The sequence below is a fragment of the Hyperolius riggenbachi genome, chromosome 9 (genome assembly GCF_040937935.1).
Source record: "Hyperolius riggenbachi isolate aHypRig1 chromosome 9, aHypRig1.pri, whole genome shotgun sequence".
Taxonomy (NCBI): Eukaryota; Metazoa; Chordata; class Amphibia; order Anura; family Hyperoliidae; genus Hyperolius; species Hyperolius riggenbachi.
Window position 1 is genome coordinate 255828830 of NC_090654.1, and position 23343 is coordinate 255852172.

General features: G+C 43.5%; 1 protein-coding gene across 1 annotated transcript in view; it reads left to right on the top strand.

Annotated features, from left to right (window-relative positions):
• TDRD9 (tudor domain containing 9) overlaps window positions 1–23343 on the top strand; it is a 261914-nt gene that overhangs the window by 202304 nt on the left and 36267 nt on the right. The window contains exons 29-32 of the mRNA XM_068254351.1: window positions 10313–10462; window positions 17261–17331; window positions 20700–20809; window positions 22588–22684. Of these exons, the coding sequence (XP_068110452.1) occupies window positions 10313–10462; window positions 17261–17331; window positions 20700–20809; window positions 22588–22684 (428 nt within the window). The remainder of the gene's footprint in view (window positions 1–10312; window positions 10463–17260; window positions 17332–20699; window positions 20810–22587; window positions 22685–23343) is intronic.

A 23343-nucleotide genomic window follows, 5' to 3' on the forward strand; every position in this document is an offset into this window, starting at 1 on the left:
GTAACCTTTTTCCACTAGCCTGCGATTTGCTTCTGATCGCAAATCGCAAGGTACATTAAACTAATGGAAACTGCAGCAGCAATTTCCATTGGTGCGATCCGATTGCGATGCGATTTTGGTCAAAGCGCAATCGTTGTCCTGCCACGTTTTGTATGCGATTGAGCTGGACTATAATGAGTATAGTAGCTCAATCGCATAATGGAAATTGAAACGCAATTGCGATCACGATCGGAATCGCGATCGCATTTCATAGTGGAAAAGAGCCTGGTATCCTTTCAAAGGGCATGTTCACACTTGGGTGTCACTAGCCCATGAAGGAACTTCTTTTGATCAAGTTAATTACGCAAACAGTTCTTATTAGAGACTTGGCTCTCATGAAAAGAACTCTACTAACAGCTATGAAGAAAACAGAGACCCCAGGCTTGACTGCCTGCTATTCCTAAACATACAATCTGGGTTGTCAACGACAATCAGTGCAGGAAAACCGATTGCGTTTTTTCACTGCTCTTCCGTGACGTGAGATACAAAAGGTGTGGCTCTGCAGGACTGAACCATGTTCCTATATATAGCAGGGTTGTGGAGTCGGTACAAAGTAATCCGACTCCAGGTACCCAAAATTGCTCTGACTATACAGCCCTGGTGTATAGTTAATAATCAGCTTGCTGAAAGAATCTTATTCAGATGGTGGTAAGTGGACCTGAACCTCTTTCACAGGACAGAAGGAAAACATAGAGAAATGCATCCTGTATGTATTTAGAGTGTTTAGCCTGTTTAAGTCCCCCTCATTTGTGTCTAATCACAAGTTGTAATCTGATCTCTCCCCTGGGTCACATGACTGCCACAGCAGAGATGGCAGATATGTTCATTTAAAAGCACAGGCTGTTAACCATTTGTTTGCTTTCATTAATCAGGAAGTAGAAACAGTGCAGATTTAATGCAGGATTTGTATCAGCTGTAACAAAGAAATGTTTGTTTGGTTAAAGCCGACCCAAACCAAACATTTTCTTTTTATTCAAAATATGTAGTTGCACCACTCTGACACATACAAAGATAAATAAACACTCCTTCAAGCCTATGAGCATTTCAGTGCATGCTTTTCACACTTCTTTTCATAACTAGGGTTATACAGGTGGCAGCCATTAGCAATTCCTCCTTTGCCGGACACCACCTACTCCACCAGTCTGCCGGATTCTGTCCCGGCAATATGAAAGGAAGGGAGGAGTTCCTCCAATAAATGTAAAATATTTTATATTTGTCATTATGCAGCTGAAAAAATGCTGCTATTTTTATAATTTAGAAAATAGATTTTATTTCTGAAATCTTGTATTTTTAATTTGGGGACACTTTAAAGGTTATTATGGTGTTGTGTATCTTTTAGAGCAGGGAGGACATTATGAGTTCAGGTCCACTTTAAGCTAAGCTTTAAAGAGACTCTGTAATAAAAAAAAAAAAAAGTTCCCCTGGGGGGGTACTCACCTCGGGAGGGGGAAGCCTCAGGGTCCCAATGAGGCTTCCCCCATCTGTGTAGCTGCAGGCAATCCGCCGCTGGCTCCCCCAAAGCGTTCCGCAATCCTGACAAGACTTGATATATTTACCTTGCCTGGCTCCAGTGGGGTCGTTGTTGCGGCTCTCAGCACGGAGATAGGCGGAAATAGCCGATCTCTGTTAGGTCCGCTCTATTATGCAGGCGCAGAAGACTTGCGCCTGCGCAGTAGAGCGGACCGACAGCGATCGGCCATTTCCGCCTATCTCTGAGCGGAGAGCCGATCCTGCGCTGGAGCCGGGAAGGTAAATATTTACATCCCCGCTGTTCGGAGGGGCACACCGAGACCGCCGTGGGACACAGGGGGACGGGGAAGCCTCGATAGGATCTGGAGGCTTCCCCCACCTGAGGTGAGTACCCCCCAGGGATACTTTTTTTTTTTTTTGTTACATGTTTTCTTTATTATTATTTCAGCAATGTGTGTTAAGGCACGTACAATCACCTGATTCCTTCAAACGACGGGTAGTCGCAGGGAGGTTGTTCTGCCGACAGTTTGCCCGTGTGTACAGTCTGTCGGCAGGCTGATAAGGCTGGTTTTGACTGATCCGCTCAGCGCTCGGCGGATCAGTCAAAACCAGCCTTATCAGCCTGCAGACAGACTGCACACATGGGCAAACTGTCGGCAGAACGGCTCTGACGACCCGTCGTTTGAAAGATTCAGGCATGTGGATGCGCCTTTACTTGTCTTCTGTTCTTTTACTGATAAAGATCCTGATACTGCCTTTGTAAATAGTGCCTCTCCCTCTCAGCATGGACACCACATAGCAGCCTATGAAGTAGATGCAGCATGGAGTGTATCATCGCAAGCCAGTCAGTCAGGAGTAGTGTATATACATCACCCCTGACTGCTAGTAAAATTACAACGCATCTAGTCACCTCCTCAATCAGCCTCCTTCTGTCTCCTGCAAGCTGTGACACAGAGAAGTATATTTGTGAGCTGTGAGGAATGAAGGATTATTTTTAAGCAGGGGGAGAGAACTGAGTGAATTAATAAAATGTCCCTAGCACTTATGGTAATGTGTATCCTAATACAGAGTATTAAAAAAAAAAAAAGTTGTTTTAATTGATGGTGTTTCTTTAACCTCCTTGGCGGTAACCCCACTTTGCTAGCTGTGTCAGCACACCGATCGCCGTCGCGCCGTGCACGATCGCCGCTATCCGTCATGCCGCCCCCCCCAGACCCCGTGCGCTGCCTGGCCAATCAGTGCCAGGCAGCACTGAGGGGTGGTTCGGGACTCCCAATGACGTCGGTGGCGTCATCCCGCCCCGTCGCCATGGCGACGGGGGAAGCCCTCCAGGAAATCTGATCGGAGATCGCCTAAGGCGATCAAAGCGGGCGGGGGGATGCCGCTGAGCAGGCAGCGGCTATCATGTAGCAAGCCATGGGCTCGCTACATGATATAAGAAAAAAAAAACTGCTGCGCTCCCTCCTGGCGGAATTTTTTATACCGCCAGGAGGGTTAAGGTGCTCTCATGCGACTAAGATATCTGTTCTGTAACTGTAGTTCTTATACCGTCGCGTGTTTGATGTTCACTTTAGTTATCCCATTGCATTTTTCCTTAATTGTCCTTATGTCTGTAGGTGCTCCCATCATCCCTTTTATTGAGGCACACTTTGTGTTAAACCATGTTGGTTGTTTTGTTAATTTGGTCATTTACACTTAACAGATGTGATGTTATTATATTTCAGGTTGTCAATTAATTCCGGCATCCAACGCTCTCTTCAGTTTATTTTCTGATATTCTCTCTGATTTCTTTCTTTCTTTCTTTTTTTTTTTTTAACTTTATGGGCCCCCACAATTTGGGCTTTTTTTTACCTTGTGCTTTTCCTTCTTTCCATATCTGGTTTTCTCCCTGCTTTTCTCTATGGCTGCATCTCTCATAGGAGCTATTTTGTGTTTGGCATTCTTTTTGCAAGTTGCATGCACAATTGTCACAACCTAGGCCTTCCCTAGGCATGTGCTCATGTTGCATTTGTACGTACTACTCCTAACCTTTTGTTTAACAAAAAATGTTTTAAAGAAAATGAAGGAAAACACACACTCACACTCATTTTGCACCTTTGGTTAGTATGGTAAGATGAGGCTATGCTATTATGACATTTCCAATGCAGCAGACATACCTGAACAATGATTCTGTTGGTGTTACATTCCATATGTGCTGTCAGAAATTGGGTCAGTGGGTCTTACATTCAGTATGCACTGTCAAACATTAATTCTGTGAGTGTTGAATTCTGTATTCAGTGTTCCACATTGGTTCTGTGTATGTTGTATTCCATGTGCACCTTCAATCCTTGGTTCTGTGGGTATTAGATTCCGTATGCACTATCAAACATTGGTTCTCTGTATGTTGTATTCCGTTTGCACTATCAAACCTTGGTTCTGTGAGTATTGAATTCTGTATGCATTGTCCCACATTGGTTCTTTGTATGTTGTATTCCGTATGCACTGTCCCACATTGGTTCTTTGTATGTTGTATTCCGTATGCACTGTCCCACATTGGTTCTTTGTATGTTGTATTCCGTATGCTCTGTCCCACATTGGTTCTTTGTATGTTGTATTCCGTATGCTCTGTCCCACATTGGTTCTTTGTATGTTGTATTCCGTATGCTCTGTCCCACATTGGTTCTTTGTATGTTGTATTCCGTATGCACTGTCCCACATTGGTTCTGTGTATGTTGTATTCCGTATGCACTGTCCCACATTGGTTCTTTGTATGTTGTATTCCGTATGCACTGTCCCACATTGGTTCTGTGTATGTTGTATTCCGTATGCACTGTCCCACATTGGTTCTTTGTATGTTGTATTCCGTATGCACTGTCCCACATTGGTTCTTTGTATGTTGTATTCCGTATGCACTGTCCCACATTGGTTCTGTGTATGTTGTATTCCGTATGCACTGTCCCACATTGGTTCTGTGTATGTTGTATTCCGTATGCACTGTCCCACATTGGTTCTGTGTATGTTGTATTCCGTATGCACTGTCCCACATTGGTTCTTTGTATGTTGTATGGTTCTGTGTATGTTGTATGGTTCTGTGTATGTTGTATTCCGTATGCACTGTCCCACATTGGTTCTGTGTATGTTGTATGGTTCTGTGTATGTTGTATTCCGTATGCACTGTCCCACATTGGTTCTGTGTATGTTGTATTCCGTATGCACTGTCCCACATTGGTTCTGTGTATGTTGTATTCCGTATGCACTGTCCCACATTGGTTCTTTGTATGTTGTATGGTTCTGTGTATGTTGTATGGTTCTGTGTATGTTGTATTCCGTATGCACTGTCCCACATTGGTTCTGTGTATGTTGTATGGTTCTGTGTATGTTGTATTCCGTATGCACTGTCCCACATTGGTTCTGTGTATGTTGTATTCCGTATGCACTGTCCCACATTGGTTCTGTGTATGTTGTATTCCGTATGCACTGTCCCACATTGGTTCTGTGTATGTTGTATTCCGTATGCACTGTCCCACATTGGTTCTTTGTATGTTGTATTCCGTATGCACTGTCCCACATTGGTTCTGTGTATGTTGTATTCCGTATGCACTGTCAAACATTGGTTCTCTGTATGTTGTATTCCGTTTGCACTGTCCCACATTGGTTCTTTGTATGTTGTATGGTTCTGTGTATGTTGTATGGTTCTGTGTATGTTGTATTCCGTATGCACTGTCCCACATTGGTTCTGTGTATGTTGTATTCCGTATGCACTGTCCCACATTGGTTCTTTGTATGTTGTATGGTTCTGTGTATGTTGTGTGGTTCTGTGTATGTTGTATTCCGTATGCACTGTCCCACATTGGTTCTGTGTATGTTGTATGGTTCTGTGTATGTTGTATTCCGTATGCACTGTCCCACATTGGTTCTGTGTATGTTGTATTCCGTATGCACTGTCCCACATTGGTTCTGTGTATGTTGTATTCCGTATGCAGTGTCCCACATTGGTTCTGTGTATGTTGTATTCCATATGCACTGTCCCACATTGGTTCTGTGTATGTTGTATTCCATATGCACTGTCCCACATTGGTTCTGTGTATGTTGTATTCCGTATGCACTGTCCCACATTGGTTCTGTGTATGTTGTATTCCGTATGCACTGTCCCACATTGGTTCCGTGTATGTTGTATTCCGTATGCTCTGTCCCACATTGGTTCTGTGTATGTTGTATTCCGTGTGCACTGTCCCACATTGGTTCTGTGTATGTTGTATTCCGTATGCACTGTCCCACATTGGTTCTGTGTATGTTGTATTCCGTATGCTCTGTCCCACATTGGTTCTGTGTATGTTGTATTCCGTGTGCACTGTCCCACATTGGTTCTGTGTATGTTGTATTCCGTATGCACTGTCCCACATTGGTTCTGTGTATGTTGTATTCCGTATGCACTGTCCCACATTGGTTCTGTGTATGTTGTATTCCGTATGCACTGGCAAACATTGGTTCTGTGGGTATTACTTTCTGTATGCATGTCAAACATAGGTTCTTGGGGTGTTAAATTCCATATGAGCTGTCACACATTGGTTTTGTGGGTGTTACTTACTGTATACACTGTCACATATTGGTTCTTGGGGTGTTACTTTTCCCTTTAGGGGCTAATTGGACCATGCCTTGTAAGGGTTTTTTCGCCTTCCTCTGGATCAACAGGGATATGTGAGGGAGCAGGCTGGTGTTGTACTTTATACTGGTTGAACTCGATGGACGTATGTCTTTTTTCAACCAAAATAACGATGTAACTAGAGTTGAGCTGAAATTTTCGTAATTTCGCATTACTATAATTACGCATGCGAAATTTGCGATTACGATGCGAAATTAGCGTAGCGAAATTGCCATTAAAATCGTAATTGAAAATACCGTAAGCGTAATTTTCAACGCGAAATTTCGCGTTTCGTTCATGCCGTAATTTCGCATTAAACGCTACCGTAATTTCGCGTTAAACCGTAACGCTCCGTATAATATAAAAAAGCCGCCGACTTTAAGGGTTAATAGCAAAGCCCCCTTAAATGCTAAGAGCCTCAAATTTGGAGAATATATTAAGGAGATCAGGAGGAATAAGAGGAAAAAAAATTTTTTCAAAAAGACCTTATAGTTTTTGAGAAAATCGATGTTAAAGTTTCAAAGTAAAAATGTATACATTTAAAAACCCGCCGACTTTAACGGTTAATAGCAAAGCCTGCTTAAAGTTTAGGAACACCAAATTCCTAGGGTATATTAAGGGGATCAGTGGGAATAAGAGGAAAAAAATTTTTTTCAAAAAGACCTTATAGTTTTTGAGAAAATCGATTTTTAAGTTTCAAGGGCAAAAATGTCTTTTAAATGCGGAAAATGTCAGTTTTTTTTGCACAGGTAACAATAGTGTATTATTTTCATAGATTCCCCCAAGTGGGAAGAGTTTTACTTACTTCGTTCTGAGTGTGGGAAATATAAAAAAAAACGACGTGGGGTCCCCCCTCCCAGACCTCTTTAACCCCTTGTCCCCCATGCAGGCTGGGATAGCCAGAATGCGGAGCACCGGCCGCGTGGGGCTCCGCACCCTGACTATACCAGCCCGCATGGTCCATGGATTGGGGGGTCTCGGAAGGGGAGGGGCAGCCAAGCTTTCCCCTCCCCCTCCGAGCCCTTGTCCAATCCAAGGACAAGGGGCTCTTCTCCACCTCCGATGGGCGGTGGAGGTGGAGGCCGCGATTTCCTGGGTGGGGGGTTCATGGTGGAATCTGGGAGTCCCCTTTAAAAAGGGGTCCCCCAGATGCCCACCCCCCCTCCCAGGAGAAATGAGTATAGAGGTACTTGTACCCCTTACCCATTTCCTTTAAGAGTTAAAAGTAAATAAACACACAAACACATAGAAAAAGTATTTTAATTGAACAAAAAACATAACCACGAAAAAAGTCCTTTAATATTCTTAATTAACCATTAATACTTACCTGTCCCTTTAAATAAATGATCCCACGCAATATTCTCGGAAATGTTCTATCAGTTACAATGTAAGAAAGTTATTGCAATGTAACAACTTTGTTACATTGTAACTACGCCGCACCCGACGTCACTCACCGCCGCCGCCGCCACCGCGTCTGCGCTGCAGGACCCGACAGAGCTCTGAGCTATATAGCTCAGAGCTCTCTAAGCATCTTTGTATTTGGGCTCCAAGGAGCCCCATTGGTCCTTAGCAGACCAATGGGGTTCCTTCTGATTTGAAGGAACCCCATTGGTCTGCTAAGGACCAATGGGGCTCCTTGGAGCCCAAATACAAAGATGCTTCTCAGAGCTCTGAGCTATATAGCTCAGAGCTCTGTCGGGTCCGTGCAGGACGCTAAGTCCCCGCCGGCTCCGCTGCCCTCCCCGCCTCTCCCACATGTCACCCACATGTGGGTGACATGTGGGTGACAGATGTGGGCGGGGTGGACAGCGGGAGCTGCGGGGACTTAGCGTCCTGCACGGACGCGTATGCGGCGGCTGAGCGGCGAGTGGCGTCGGGTGCGGCGTAGTTACAATGTAACAAAGTTGTTACATTGTAATAACTTTGTTACATTGTAACTGATAGAACATTTCCGAGGATATTGCGAGGGATCATTTATTTAAAGGGACAGGTAAGTATTAATGGTTAATTAAGAATATTAAAGGACTTTTTTCGTGGTTATGTTTTTTGTTCAATTAAAATACTTTTTCTAAGTGTCTGTGTGTTTATTTACTTTAACTCTTAAAGGAAATGGGTATGGGGTACAAGTACCTCTATACTCATTTCTCCTGGGAGGGGGGGTGGGCATCTGGGGGACCCCTTTTTAAAGGGGACTCCCAGATTCCACCATGAACCTCCCCCCCAGGAAATCGCGGCCTCCACCTCCACCGCCCATCGGAGGTGGAGAAGAGCCCCTTGTCCTTGGATTGGACAAGGGCTCGGAGGGGGAGGGGAAAGCTTGGCTGCCCCTCCCCTTCCGAGACCCCCCAATCCATGGACCATGCGGGCTGGTATAGTCAGGGTGCGGAGCCCCACGCGGCCGGTGCTCCGCATTCTGGCTATCCCAGCCTGCATGGGGGACAAGGGGTTAAAGAGGTCTGGGAGGGGGGACACCACGTCGTTTTTTTTTTATATTTCCCACACTCAGAACGAAGTAAGTAAAACTCTTCCCACTTGGGGGAATCTATGAAAATAATACACTATTGTTACCTGTGCAAAAAAAACTGACATTTTCCGCATTTAAAAGACATTTTCGCCCTTGAAACTTAAAAATCGATTTTCTCAAAAACTATAAGGTCTTTTTGAAAAAAAAAATTTTCCTCTTATTCCCACTGATCCCCTTAATATACCCTGGGAATTTGGTGTTCCTAAACTTTAAGCAGGCTTTGCTATTAACCGTTAAAGTCGGCGGGTTTTTAAATGTTTACATTTTTCCTTTGAAACTTTAACATCGATTTTCTCAAAAACTATAAGGTCTTTTTGAAAAAAAAAATTTTCCTCTTATTCCTCCTGATCTCCTTAATATATTCTCCAAATTTGAGGCTCTTAGCATTTAAGGGGGCTTTGCTATTAACCCTTAAAGTCGGCGGCTTTTTTATATTATACGGAGCGTTACGGTTTAAGTTTAACGCGAAATTACGGTAGCGTTTAATGCGAAATTACGGCATGATACGACTGTAATGCGAAAATTACGCGAAAATTACGCTTGCGCGAAATTTCGCGAAATCCTTCTTCATTACGATTATGTACTTACGGCCATAATCGTAATTACACTAATTACGCGAAATTTCGCAAAATCGTAATTAGGTCATTACGCTCATCTCTAGTGTAACTATGTACTTTGATAGTGTACTGGTTAGGGCTCTACCTTTGACATGGGAGACCAGGGTTGGATTCCTGGGTAGGGTCAGTACCTATTCGGTAAGAAGTCCTTGGGGTGTTACTTTTTGTATGCGCTGTCAGATATTGGTTCTGTTGGTTTTTACTTCATGTATGTGCTGTCAAACATACATTTGGCGCCTCCCCAACAACCTTTACCCAGCTGTAACCCCACACCTCCATGTGACGTGTTAATCCTCACTACTTGTTGACCCAGTCCACCAGTAGGAAGGACTACAGGTTTGCTCAGTTCCAGAAGGTTTTGTGATACCAAGCTGGAACGGATTAAATCCGCATGCATTTATGGTGGTTGCAGGATTGCAACCCACCTTTGTATTTACCAGGGCTATGGCGTCAGTACAAAAATCATCCGACTCCCAACTCTGACTCTTCAGTTTATGAAACCACCGACTCTGACTCCAACTCTGACTCCAGGTACCCAAAATAGCTACGACTCTGACTCCTTAGTCTAATACTTATTAGGGCTGTGGATTTGGTACAAAAATCATCCGACTCCTCAGTTTATTAAACCTCCCACTCCAGGTGCCCAAAATTGCTCTAACTCCTCGACTCTAACTCCATAGCCCTAGGATTTACCACCCACAGCATTCTGTATTACACTGGTCCTAACGATACTGCACCATAAGGGCTCCTGGTCTCCCCTTCTCTACAGGAAAAAAGCTATCCACTCTTCTTGTGAACAGATTTCTCTTGACCCGCACCACCATAAACATTGATTATGTTGGTGTTACTTTTTGAAGGCGCTTGTAACCATCCATGAAATACCATAGTGTGAACTGAGCCTTATGATCTGGCTTTCTGGAATGTTTTTTGTACTGTGGGTAGAAATTATATTTTTGGGAGATGAGCGTCGGAGTTGTGAAACAAGCCAAAAAGTGTCCTTAACTGTGTCACATGTTTATTTTCATGTTAATTTTCCCACAGCAAAGCCACGAACTGCTTGAAGATGTATTCCTAAAGGGTGACAGTGACAATCTCCTTTCTACTGGGTTTGAGAAGAAGGAAATAAAAGCACAAATTGACAGCTTGTTGGAAAAATATCAAAATAACCAGTTTGGAACTCCATATAATAAGGTACATTATTACTCCATATAGTAAGGTTGTTGGTGAGTTACCATTCCATGTATTTTTTTCTGTTCTTGTATATGCTCGAGTATCCTGTCTTTAACCATTCTGGTGGTCTTTTCAATGTAGAACCCACTGCCAAGGGCACCATAGGAGATATACAACGTATTTGCTCCTACAAGTGAACACAGAGGAAGAAACGTGGTGTTGTAATGGGCCTATTTAGTAGTAGGTGCTGGTTGTCATATAACGGCATGCTTTACAGTAACCACATCTGTGATTGCCTGGAGTGGCTAATCAACTCATCCAAGTTTGTGATGGATCACCATGAATGTCACTGAGTGACGAGGTCTCCAATTGTGGGTGCTTTCATGAAAGCAACCAATGGTTTTATTGGTAGGGACTCCTTCAACTACCGTATGGGTCCTGTAAAAACGGGGTCCAATTTTATTTAAAGGGACTCCGAGCAGTGCAGAAACTATGGAAAGATGCATATCATTTTAAAGCTCTCTTTCTCCTCTTTCCAATGATATATATATAAACCGTCGCCCTACGCTTTTTAGTTTTCTTTATTTTCGCGATTGAAATTGCCGCGGCCGCGATTTCAATCGCGAAAATAAAGAAAACTAAAAGGCGTAGGGCAACGATTTAGGTGTCGCCAGAAAGAGGAGAAAGAGAGCTTTAAAATGATATCCATCTTTCCATAGTTACATTGTATTACACAGGGCGACTTTTTCTGCTGAATGGAGCTGCTGACACTGGGGAACGTGTCGTCCTGTGTAATACAATGTAACTATGGAAAGATGCATATCATTTTAAAGCTCTCTTTCTCCTCTTTCCAATGATATATAAACTGCTGCCCTACGCCTTTTAGTTTTCTCTATTTTCGCGATTGAAATAGCGGTCGCTGCAATTTCAATCACGAAAATAGCGAAAACTAAAAGGCGTAGGGCGGCAGTTTATATATCATTGGAAAGAGGAGAAAGAGAGCTTTAAAATGATATGTATCTTTCCATAGTTTCTGCACTGCTCGGAGTCCCTTTAATACACTTTTGATTTGTTTCTCCGCTGGTGAGTAATCAAAGGAAACAGAGCTGTGGAGTTGGTACAAAAATCATCCGACTGATTATGAAATAATCGACTCAAACTCCGACTTAAAGAACCCAAAATGGCTCGGACTCCTCGACTCAGACTCCTTAAAGGATACCCGAAGTGACATGATGAGATAGACATGTGTATGTACCAAGGCTGTGGAGTCGGTCCAAAAATCCTCCGACTCCTCAGTTTAGGATTCCACCGACTCCTCGACTCCGACTCCTTTAATTTGCATATTACAATTTTGTTGATTAAAAGTATGTAACATGAAATTCGTCTCTTAACTGCCAACGCTTAGGAATTTTACAAAACAACTGAAGTGAGAAGGATATGTAGACTACTATATTTATTCCCTTTAGACTAAAACTAGTCCTTGGTAAGAGTACTTGTAAAAGGTACAAACCGGAACAAAGAACATCTATCAGGCCCTAGGCAATGTAAATGTGGGTACATGTAAGAATGATGTGCAGGTACTCTGCAGGGGAATGAGGAGATTGTAAACAGACAACACCTCTGTGTTCAATGTGCACAGCATTCTCAGTGGATTCCCTGCAGCTCTGTGGGGAGTGTATATGTAGAGTATAGTACTACTGTGTAACAAAGTAAACCTGAGACAGATGAAATTAAAGTTTTATACATACCTGGGGCTTCCTCCAGCCGCCTTCAGGATAATCAGTCCCTCGTTGTCCTCCTCCACCACCTGGATTTTCTGCTATGAGTCCAGGTACTTGAGCCAGTCGGGCGTAGTGCGCATGCACACACTCCGCCGCCAGGAGCATACTACACCTGTGCAGCACTATTGCGCAGGTGCAGAATGTTCCTGGCTGTGGGAGCGGCATGCGGCCGGACAGCGCTGACTGGCTGAATTCCCAGGACTCATAGCAGAAGATCCGGGTGGTGGAGGACAGCGAGGGACTGATTTGCCTGAAGGGGGCGTGAGGAAGCCCCAGGTATGTATAAAACTTTACTTTTCATCCGTCTGTTACCCTTTAATTTGTAGTCACCAAACCAAATTTTAACAACATATCAAATTATTTGATTTTATCAGCAAAGGGAGTGCATACATTTGCATAAATCAGCATCAATGCAGAATTATTTCCATCTCGTTGACCATCTCTATTAGTGACACAGCTACACATCAGGCTTTATTCTTACAGCATAGATGTTATTTAGTATATATAAGAGATTCCTGTGTACACATCATATATACAGTCACAATCAGATATGTATATCTGACCTTAAAAATACGGGGACTGCTTTATTGAAGCAGCACAAGTAACTAATTTTGATTGGTTTATTTCATTTTTGTGGACTAAGCACAGCTATTACTGTATATATACTGTATATATACATTATTTTTAATGACTATTATCTGAGAAATAGAACATTTTATCATATTTTCTATTTTAATTACAGTTACAAATTCATTAGGAGTCGGTGCATTTTTTCCCGACTCCGACTCCAGGCACCCAAAATTGCACGACTCCGACTCCACGACTCTGACTCCGACTCCACAGCCCTGGTATGTACAATGCCTAGCACAGAAATAACTATGCTGTTTTCCTTTTTTTCTTTCTCTGCCTGAAAGAGTTATAGATCAGGTATGTAAGTGGCTGACTCAGTCCTGACTCAGACAGGAAGTGACGTCAGTGTGACCCTCACATAAGAAATTCCAACTATAAAACACTTTCCTAGCAGAAAATGGCTTCTGAGAGCAAGACAGAGGTAAAAAGGGGTAATTTTTTATCAGTGAGGGTCACACTGTAGTCACTTCCTGTGTGAGTCAGGACTGAGTCAGCCACTTACATACCTGATATTTTACTCTTTCAGGCTGAGAAAGAAAAAAAAGGAACACATATTTGTGTGTAGGGCACTGTACATACACATGTCTATTTCATTATGTCCCATGTCATTTCGGGTATCCTTACACTCTTTAGAGTAGCAGCAGATAGATTTCTGATCTATCTGATGTTTTTAGGAACATTTTTTACTAGGAACAGATTTCCAATAGATTTCAGTATGAAATGTATTGAAAATCGATCTGATGGCATTTTTTTGCCATCAGATTTCCATTAGGTCCAATGTAAAATGAGCCACCTCAACAGATCCACCTAGATTTTCCAGCAAGTCAGATTTCAGTTTGAAATCGATCAAAATCTGCCACAGATTAATTGGTCAATCGATTTGCGATATATCGATCGGTCAGTAATCGGCTCAATGTATGGGCACCTTTAGTCTAATACTTACAAGAGCTGTGGATTTGGAACGAAAATTATCCGACTCCTCAGTTTATGAAACCTCTGACTCCAGGTACCTAAAATTGCTTTGACTTCTCCATTTCGACTCCACAGCTCTGTAAGGAAAACACAATGGGGCCTTTGGGGGTTCTCTGCCGGCTCTTCCTTCTAATAAGGTTAGATCTATCTTGTTTTAATGCCCCCTCTAGGGCTTGCATTTAGACTGTCTTCTTCATAGCCTTTTTGCATAAAGGGTTGCATGGCAATGGTATGCAGAGAAACTGCCGCCCATGCCACACCTACTTCAATTTGCTAGGATGCCCCTCGCTGCCTATGCTCAAACACTGGATGCCGTTCCACCTGCGTCATCACATTGAGGCAGTGGTGAGTGACGGACTTCATGCCAATGAGGTAGATGTTGGTGGAGCCACCAGATGAAGAACGCCCCCAACGGGGAAGTACATAGGTTAAGCTCACATTAGCACCAAGCGTACACTATTTTGACTCGGAAGAAGCTAGTAGCACGCACCCCTCCGCAAATGGCCGAACACCATACGGTTCCCACTGTAGGTCTCTCCTCTCTACCCACCCCACGGCACCACTAGAGGTAAGTACACCATACAGTATTGTTAAAATGCATCATCATCATCAGCATCGTAATGTTGAATGTTTTTTCATGCATATGCAAATGTCTGTACTTGAAAATAAACACAGCACAATAGTGCCGGACTTCTACATTCTTACCTGATCATTTACCATCAAATCCTGGATCAGATATGAACCCACTTGGCAATATTCCCGAGTGTAGCAGCAATTAGCTGTAACCTTGAGTTACACTCTTGAAGACCGATAGGAGGGCCACAGCAGAGCTGTGTGATCACTCACCTCACCGCGATCTTGCTGCGGTAAATTCACTTCCTTTTGGTTCAAAGTTCAGTGGAATCAGCGCTCAATGATACTTGTACTTTAAAGATCAAGCAGATGTATGAAAGCAAACCCCCCCTTCAGGGGGAGACTCACCAGATCCTGCGGCCGCTTGGGCCCGTTCTCGCCTTCGGGGTATTGGCCACCCCGCAGCCTCACTGGCAGTCCACTTTCAGTTGCTCCAGATGTGCGGCTTCCTTAAGCCCCCTTGAGACCGCTCAGTCCCTCACCGTTTGAACTTTGATTTATGGTGCACATATCCAGGAATAGCGCTCCCAACAGCTGAACCGTTGAAATCACGAAGGACTACACTGTGGTTGATGTGTTTTACCCCAATTCATATTTTAATTTGATAATATATACACGAGTGCAGTATTGGGGTGGTATTATCTATTACTTCCTGTCAGTTGCCCATGTGAAAGGGGCCTTACCTTGGTAGAGGGATGACTGAATTCTCTAGGGGCTTTTCATGACCTTCTTCAGAACACCTTATTGCTGGGACCCTCTGAAAGCTTGCGGCTGTTGCTGCCTATGTGAACGAGTGTGGCCGCTCTGCGCAGGCTCAGGACAGCTTGCGGACCCACTCGGGCTTGGTGGAAAAAAGCATGCTGCAAGATATTCGTCACAACTTTGCCTCAGGCAGCAACAAGTCTAGAACCAGCCCTGATGTTATCTGGTAAAAGCTAGGCCACACTAAGTGCTAATTTTAGGTCATTGCTTCAGTCACTATTGAATCCAGAAATAGCAGCCCGGCAATTGACATAGTACATACAGTAGCAATAAAAACACGTGAACACTTTGAAATTATATGGTTTTCTGCACAAACAGGGCAGCTGTAACCAACACCTCCAATCTCATCTCATTGATTGGACTCAAGCTGGCCAACACCTCACTCCAATTAGCTCTTGGAGATGTCATTAGTCCAGGGGTTCACTTACATGGTGTGTTCAATAAAAACATGGAAACATTTAATTATTTGTGTGGTACTAGTAGACTTTTGTCTATTGTTGTGACTTAGATGACCAATTCATGCAGAAATCCATATAATTCCAAAGGGTTCACATACTTTTTATTGCTGCTGTAAGGGCTGGAACCCACTGGAGCGATTTTCTGAACGTTTAGGGAGTGATTCAAACCGCTAGTGAGTTCCCTAAACACTCAGCTAATGTTGATGGATGGGCCAAATTCCACTGGAGCGATTGCGATTACCAAATCGTGAAACGCAGCATTTTTAGCGGTTAGCGTTTCTGCAATGTTAAGTATATAAAAGATCGCCTAATCGCTCATCAAAACCTGCACAGAGCGATTTTGCTAGTGTTTTGAAGTTACTGCACACTGTAAAAATATTAAAATTAATTGAAAGGACCAATCAGAATTAAATGCTAATCGCTACACAATCGCAGGCAAAAACCTTACACTTTTTTAAATTGCTACCAAAAACGCTCATGAAATCTCTTACAAAACGCTCATAAAACGCTAGCGATTGCAATTAGTGATAGCATTTTGTAGTGGGTTCCAGACCTTATTGTGGTATCACCCTTTCTATCCTTTCACTAGGGATGGGCAATAATATGCAAATAAATCCAAGTTGATGCAGGGTTATGCAAATCTTGTATTCAAATATAAAATTCTTCTAAGGTGGAAATAGATTGGCCTTTTTTTTTTTTTTTTCAGTCAAGCTGCATAAATTTGCACATTCCTGCATCAACTTGGAATTCTTTACATCTACTTGACCATTCTTGCCTCTCATTACAAGGTCACTTTAAAGAGACTCTGTAACACATTTTTCAGCCTTAGTTCTTCTATCCTATAAGTTCCTATGCCTGTTCTAATGTGCTCTGGCTTACTGCAGCCTTTCCTAATTGTACTGTCTCCGTAATAAATCTTATCTCCTTTCCTCTGTCGGGCTAAGGCTTGAATGTGTGGAATGTGCAGGGCTGCTTGTGATTGGATAGAAGCGATACACACCCTCTGCAGGCCCCCTGCACACTGTATGACTCACACACTCTGTTTATGTGAATCACAAGCTGGTTAGTTTGTTTGTAAACACTGCCTAAAATTGTTAATTACAAGCCAGGATTGCAGCAGAGAATGGCAGAAACAGCACAGAGGGGCACAGGAGAAAATAAGGAATAGAATGGTATGCTTTTTAGTGTAAGAATATTATAGTACAGATTCTCTTTAAGTAACACTAGTCTTCACAATCAGTCTTTCCGAACTTGAATCCTGTTGCTGTGATCTCTTGACTATGCCAGTGCTGTCCAACTTCATGGGCAGGGGATCTGTCTAACACCGGAGTTTTCGCCTGGCAGAGCATCTATGTCCTGGCTTTGTGGGGCGGAGCCAAGCACAAACAAAGGGGGGGCTGACGCAGAGAAATATTCCGGTCAAAAGAGGGCGGCCCGGAGGCCACAATCTGGCCTGCAGGCGGTTAGGTGGACAGCCCTGGTCTATGCAATAGTACCGGACATTTAAAAATGTACAGAACCATCTCTCGTGTCTGAGTGGCCTATGGAATTCATGTAACCTGATTAGTGTCTCTTGTGTTTAGACTTCTCTCCATGGACCTTTTCACCCTTACGAAGTTCGTTTACACAGTATGATGAGAGTTTCAAAGTTCAGGTAATTAAATGATATTCTTTAGATTTTACACAGTTGTAGTACATTCTAAAGCTTTTCATCTAATTAGATTACTTTCAATTGTAAATGCAGTGGTGTATTAGACCCCGAGACACCCAATCCCCTCCCCATTGTGTTTATGGATATGTATGTTTATGATGTGTATTCCTTTCGTAAGAATATTCGAGATCATGCACAACAACATACTATTTTGCAAGAATGGCAACAGATCACACAAGTTGTCTGGCTTTTTACCTGTACAGTTTTTACTGCTATTCCATTATATCCACTTATCCCTGCAGAAATCGAGGCTTAGATAGATTTGGCTTTTTCATGAGGTTAAAAATCATCAGACTGTTGTTGCTGATTTATATACTGTAGTGTTATGCTCTTTCATGGCACTTTATAACTAGCAATAACATATATAAATGCATACAATTTATAATAAAAATAATAATCAGCATCAAGTTTACGAGGTAAAATTTGCTTATAACAGAACTAATAAGGCAGATGCAGTACATGGAGTTATTTTTTACCTACATCTAGCGCTTACCATATTTTTTGGACTAAGTTTAGAGGACAAAAATCAGGGGGAAAAAAGAAAAATGCTAAACCTGGTGCGTCAATGGCGCAGGGGCGTCTTATGGACCTTTTTCCTAGCTACACTGCCAGCTATACTGACTACACTGCAATCTACACTGACTACACTCCCAGTTACACTAACTCCACTTCCATCTACACTGACTACACTCCCAGTTACACTAACTCCACTTCCATCTACACTGACTACACTCCCAGTTACACTAACTCCACTTCCATCTACACTGACTACACTCCCAGTTACACTAACTCCACTTCCATCTACACTGACTACACTCCCTGTTACACTAACTCCACTTCCATCTACACTGACTACACTCGCTGTTACACTAACTCCACTTCCATCTACACTGACTACACTCGCTGTTACACTAACTCCACTTCCATCTACACTGACTACACTCGCTGTTACACTAACTCCACTTCCATCTACACTGACTACACTCGCTGTTACACTAACTCCACTTCCATCTACACTGACTACACTCCCAGTTACACTAACTCCACTTCCATCTACACTGACTACACTCCCAGTTACACTAACTCCACTTCCATCTACACTGACTACACTCCCAGTTACACTAACTCCACTTCCATCTACACTGACTACACTCCCTGTTACACTAACTCCACTTCCATCTACACTGACTTCACTCCCTGTTACACTAATTCCACTTCCATCTACACTGACTACACTCCCTGTTACACTAACTCCACTTCCATCTACACTGACTACACTCCCTGTTACACTAACTCCACTTCCATCTACACTGACTACACTCCCTGTTACACTAACTCCACTTCCGACTACACTCTCTGTTACACTAACTCCACTGTCATCTACACGGACGACACTCCCAGTTATACTAACTCCTCTTCCATCTACACGGACTACACTCCGTTACACTAACCCCACGGACTACACTCCCAGTTACACTAACTCCTCCTCCCTATACACTGACTACACTCACAGTTACACTAACTCCACTGCCATCTACGCTGACTACGCTCCCAGCTAACTGCATGCTTTTACCTATACAGCAACACATGTAGAGTCCCATCCATCTCAGCCGCTAGTAGCAGAGCAGAGATTCAGGCTGTTTGCACAGTTCTGTATTCCGCTCTGTACAGTTCCTGCTCTGTTGAGGGCTGCTAAATCTGTGTCCTCTGTGCCAAAGCAGAGATTCCTATCTCAGGATCCTGGGCTTCACATGCAGCTGGAGACACATTTATAGGACACACAAACATGCATGAACTGTTAAGGTAGCCATACATCTAGCAATGATCGGCAGACTTAACCAAGAGACAAATCTCTCTCTGATGGAATCTGATTGGAGAGAGATCAGTCAGCTGCCCATACACCACAGGCGGATTCTCGATTGTTTTCATGCTGAAAACGATCCGGAATTGGCCTTGTGATGCTGCATCTGCCGCCCCAGTGCTATCCCTCTAATATTAAATGCCTCCCCAGTGCAAGTGATACATTGCCTGTCCTTGTCCTCTGCTTCTTCCGGGATTCCTCCATTCTCCATACACGCGCCACATGGTTGCCTAGTAACGTGGGCCCTTACTAGGCAACCACGTGAGGCGTGCCTGTATGGATAACTGAGGAAGACTGGAGCCAGTGGAGGCCCACGGACAATGTGTAACTTGAATTGGGCCCTGGGGGGAATTAATCATTGGGGGGGCAGTGCTGAGGGTTTCTCTGCATTCGTCGATCACAACATTGCACGCAGTTCCTTCCGCGGACTCGATTGAGTAAGTCGGCCCAACATCTTGAGCATGCGTGATCCGCTTAGGCAACCAATTTCATCCCGAAATTGGTCACATTGTCAGTCAGGCATGCACTTGGCGGCACCAATTTTCATCCGATTTGGTTATAATAATCAAATCGGATGGTTGATCGGCCGCAAAGTCGCCTGTTGTATGTCCCCCTTTAGAGATACATAAGATGCTACACACAGTCCAGTGAGGACTACAGCTGAGAACAACGCTATCAGCTTATGAATATATACAGGAGACAGCTGGTGAAAACCATTCATTACAGCTCAGATCTCTGTTCCATACTTCACTGTTTGGTTCATTGCGATAGTTGAGCTCCATGGCTACCCACATTGAGATTTCACTTAGAAGCCTGTGCGCAAGCTATTTAATGCTGCCTGAGGGCACAACATTTAAATATAGTTATTACTCAGAATATCTTGGTATTTGTTTATATATTTTGTGTTATGCACTGTACTTAGAGGAACTGTCGCAAAACTCTTAAAATGTAAAACACATACAAATAAGAAGTATGTTTCTTCCTCGGTAAAATGATCCATACATTACTTTTCTCCTATGCTGCTGGCACTTACAGTAGGTAGTAGAAATCTGATTACCGACAGGTTTTGGGCTAGTCCATCTCTTCATGGGGGATTCTTAGCATGGCCTATATTCTTTATAAAGCCATTTCCTGAAAAAGATTTATACTCGCTGTACACTTTTTTGGCAGTAGGACAGACAAACTGCCATTCACTAAGTGCTTTTAAAAATAAAGAAATCTGTGAGAACACCGCCCATTCCCCCCCCATGAGAAGATGGGCTAGTCCGAAATCTGCTGGTAACAGCATCATAGGAGAAAAGTAATTTATGGCTATGGTTTTACTTTGGATAAAACATACTTATTTGTATATGTTTACATGTATTTTACATTTTAAGATTTTAGCGACAGTGGTCGTTTAACATGCTGTATGAGACAAAAAAACTTCAATAAATGTTTGTTTTCTCCATAGATCTGTTAGGATTGAAAAAGATAGCATCAACTCTGTCATCATGAATGATGCTCCAGAGGAAACTCACCAGAGAATGTTTGTTGCGGCGTCCTTATCTGTAAACTCATCTGGTATTCACAAAACTTTATATTTGTGTGTGTGTTTTATTTGTTTGCTTTTTTATTAAAGTCACTCTTGATGCAGGAGCTGAATGCAGCTTATATAGTTTTGCTTACCTGGGGCTTCTTCCAGCCCCTAGAAGTCTCTGTATCCCTTGCCGCAGTCACCCAGTCTTCAGCTGTCCCCTCCGAAATCCGGTTTTCCGCATGGCGGGTTCTGCGCATGCCAACCAGCAGGCTATATATGGAGAGTAGCCCATCTCTCAAAAATTGTCAACTGCGACATACAAGTAATTCAAAGAGGAACTCTAGTGCAGGTAGCCAGACTGTGCTCATCAAACCCCCTGGCTGCGTGTGCCATGCTGTGCATGCGCAGAAGAGCCCGACTGAAGAGGATGGCAACGGTGGTCATGGGGCTAGAGGAATTTCAGGTAATTATCAATTCTTTTACCAGCTTGTCTCAGGTCCTCTTTAAAGAACAACTATCGCAGAAACTGATTTCTGTAGACCCCACATACCTATAGAGCTTTTAGCCAGCAACACTAAAATGCTTTTCAGAGGTCCCCAAGTCCAGCCTGTGTGAAACAAGAAATGCTTCGTTCAGCTGTTCTGTACCAATTTGGTGTCTGCATGGGGGGGGGGGGGGGGGGTAAGCAGAGCTGAACTATAAACTGTTCACTTTACACTGCGAGGCAGAGATAGAGGGAGACCAGAACACACACAGAGCTGCAGCTAATGATTATTTACACACATTTTAAGCTATATTTTTTCTTTCTATCCCTCTGAACACATTTAACTCGCTGTATTCGAGCCAGTGAAGATTGTTGTATGCTGCATGTGCTGGACACAGTCCTCCGCCTACAGTTAAAACTGTTCTCTATAAATGTCATTTTCTTCATATAAAACATGAGAAAAAAAAGAAAGTCTTTTTATTGTTAATCACAAACATTTGCCTGTTCTTTTAAAACAGGGTGGGTAAGAGATTATATTACCTATCTATTTTAATTAACATAACTAATGTAACTTAATGACAGTACTTTGAAAGTTGTCCTTTATGGAGTGGTGGTGGGGGGCGGGATGCTAGCTTATTGCTCCTAAGGGCTCTTTCACATCAGACAACGCGAGCAGGAGCCGTTCTCCTGCACGCGTTGTCTGCCTGCGGCGTGTCGTCGGGTATCTGCGGTGCGACGCAATCAGCGGCGGTAGCTGGTGATTAAACCCGACGGAAAACGCCAGCTCGTGGGTGCGTTGGAGGTAAAACTGCGCCCGGGTGCGTCGGAACCGCAACGCATCGAAACGCAGCGTCGAGTGTGAAAGGTAAAATGAAAGTCTATGGACTTTCATCTTACCTTGGTTAACGCAAACAGCTGCCGTTTGCGTTAACGCACAAAGTCTGCCCTAATGTGAAAGAGCCCTGACCTAGCAGAAGATTTTCCAAAGAAGATGACTATGCTATTATTCATAACCTCAACTCTGCTATTACAGTTAAGTCACAGTTTTCCGGAACTCAAGCATTCGGTATTCTCCAGCAATCTTCTCTAAATTTGCAGAACAGGGCAGGAGAAAATACTTACAAAAGCTCTGGGCTCCAGTCTTGTTCATTTCTGCCTTCGGCTGTACAGAGAGCTTCACTACATGTTCTGGAAATAAGTCATTGATGCACCGACATTCATTGTTTATAAATTTGCCTAAATTCCTTTTTTGCTGTGTGATGTTGAGCAGTGCTGGACAAAATAGAACGCCCTAGCTAATTCAATTTGTTTTATTTTGCTCTCTTCATTATGGTGCAGGGACAGTGATAATGCTGCGGGAGACTTCATTACTACCATCTATTCCAGGCTTGCCGGCACTCATCAGTATGTTGTTCGCTCCAATGATAGAGTTGAGGTAAGTGCTGAAGTCCCATAACTGCATGCTGGGACCACATCGGCAGAGCAGCACAATTCTTGAAGATTTTTGTCCACCAAGATTTCTTGACAGGGCCGGATTTAGAGCTCAGGAGCCTATAGGCACATAAGGTCTGGCGCCCTAAGCTCCGCCCCATAACACAAGCCACACCCCTTCAAAACCAGAACTTTCTCTAAGACCGTGTCCGCACTTCTCATCATGCACCCACGCAAGTATGGCTGCCCCTGCACATAGAGCTGCTCTTGGACAAGCATACACATGCTCTTGTCAGATATGTTCCATAGGTCCGTGTGCAGCAACAATGAGGGCCAAAGGACTTGGGAAGCCTCCACTGGATCCAGAGGCTTCCCCCTTCTTAGGTATTTCATTTTTTTCAAGTACCACATTGGGTACACTTTAAAGGATTTCTGAAGCAAGGGGGCTTAAAGAGACTCAGAGACAAAGTAATGTAAAGCCATTATACTTACCCGGTGTTTCCTCCCGCCCCATAAACACATCTAAGTCCCATACCCTCCTCCCGCGGTTTGCTGTTCAGCCGCGGTGAGCCCCGTTAACAGGTTCAGTTGATGCCAGCATGGGTCTACTGCGCACGCGCAGTAGACCTGGAGTGACATCACTCAGCCTGTTACTGAGGCTCA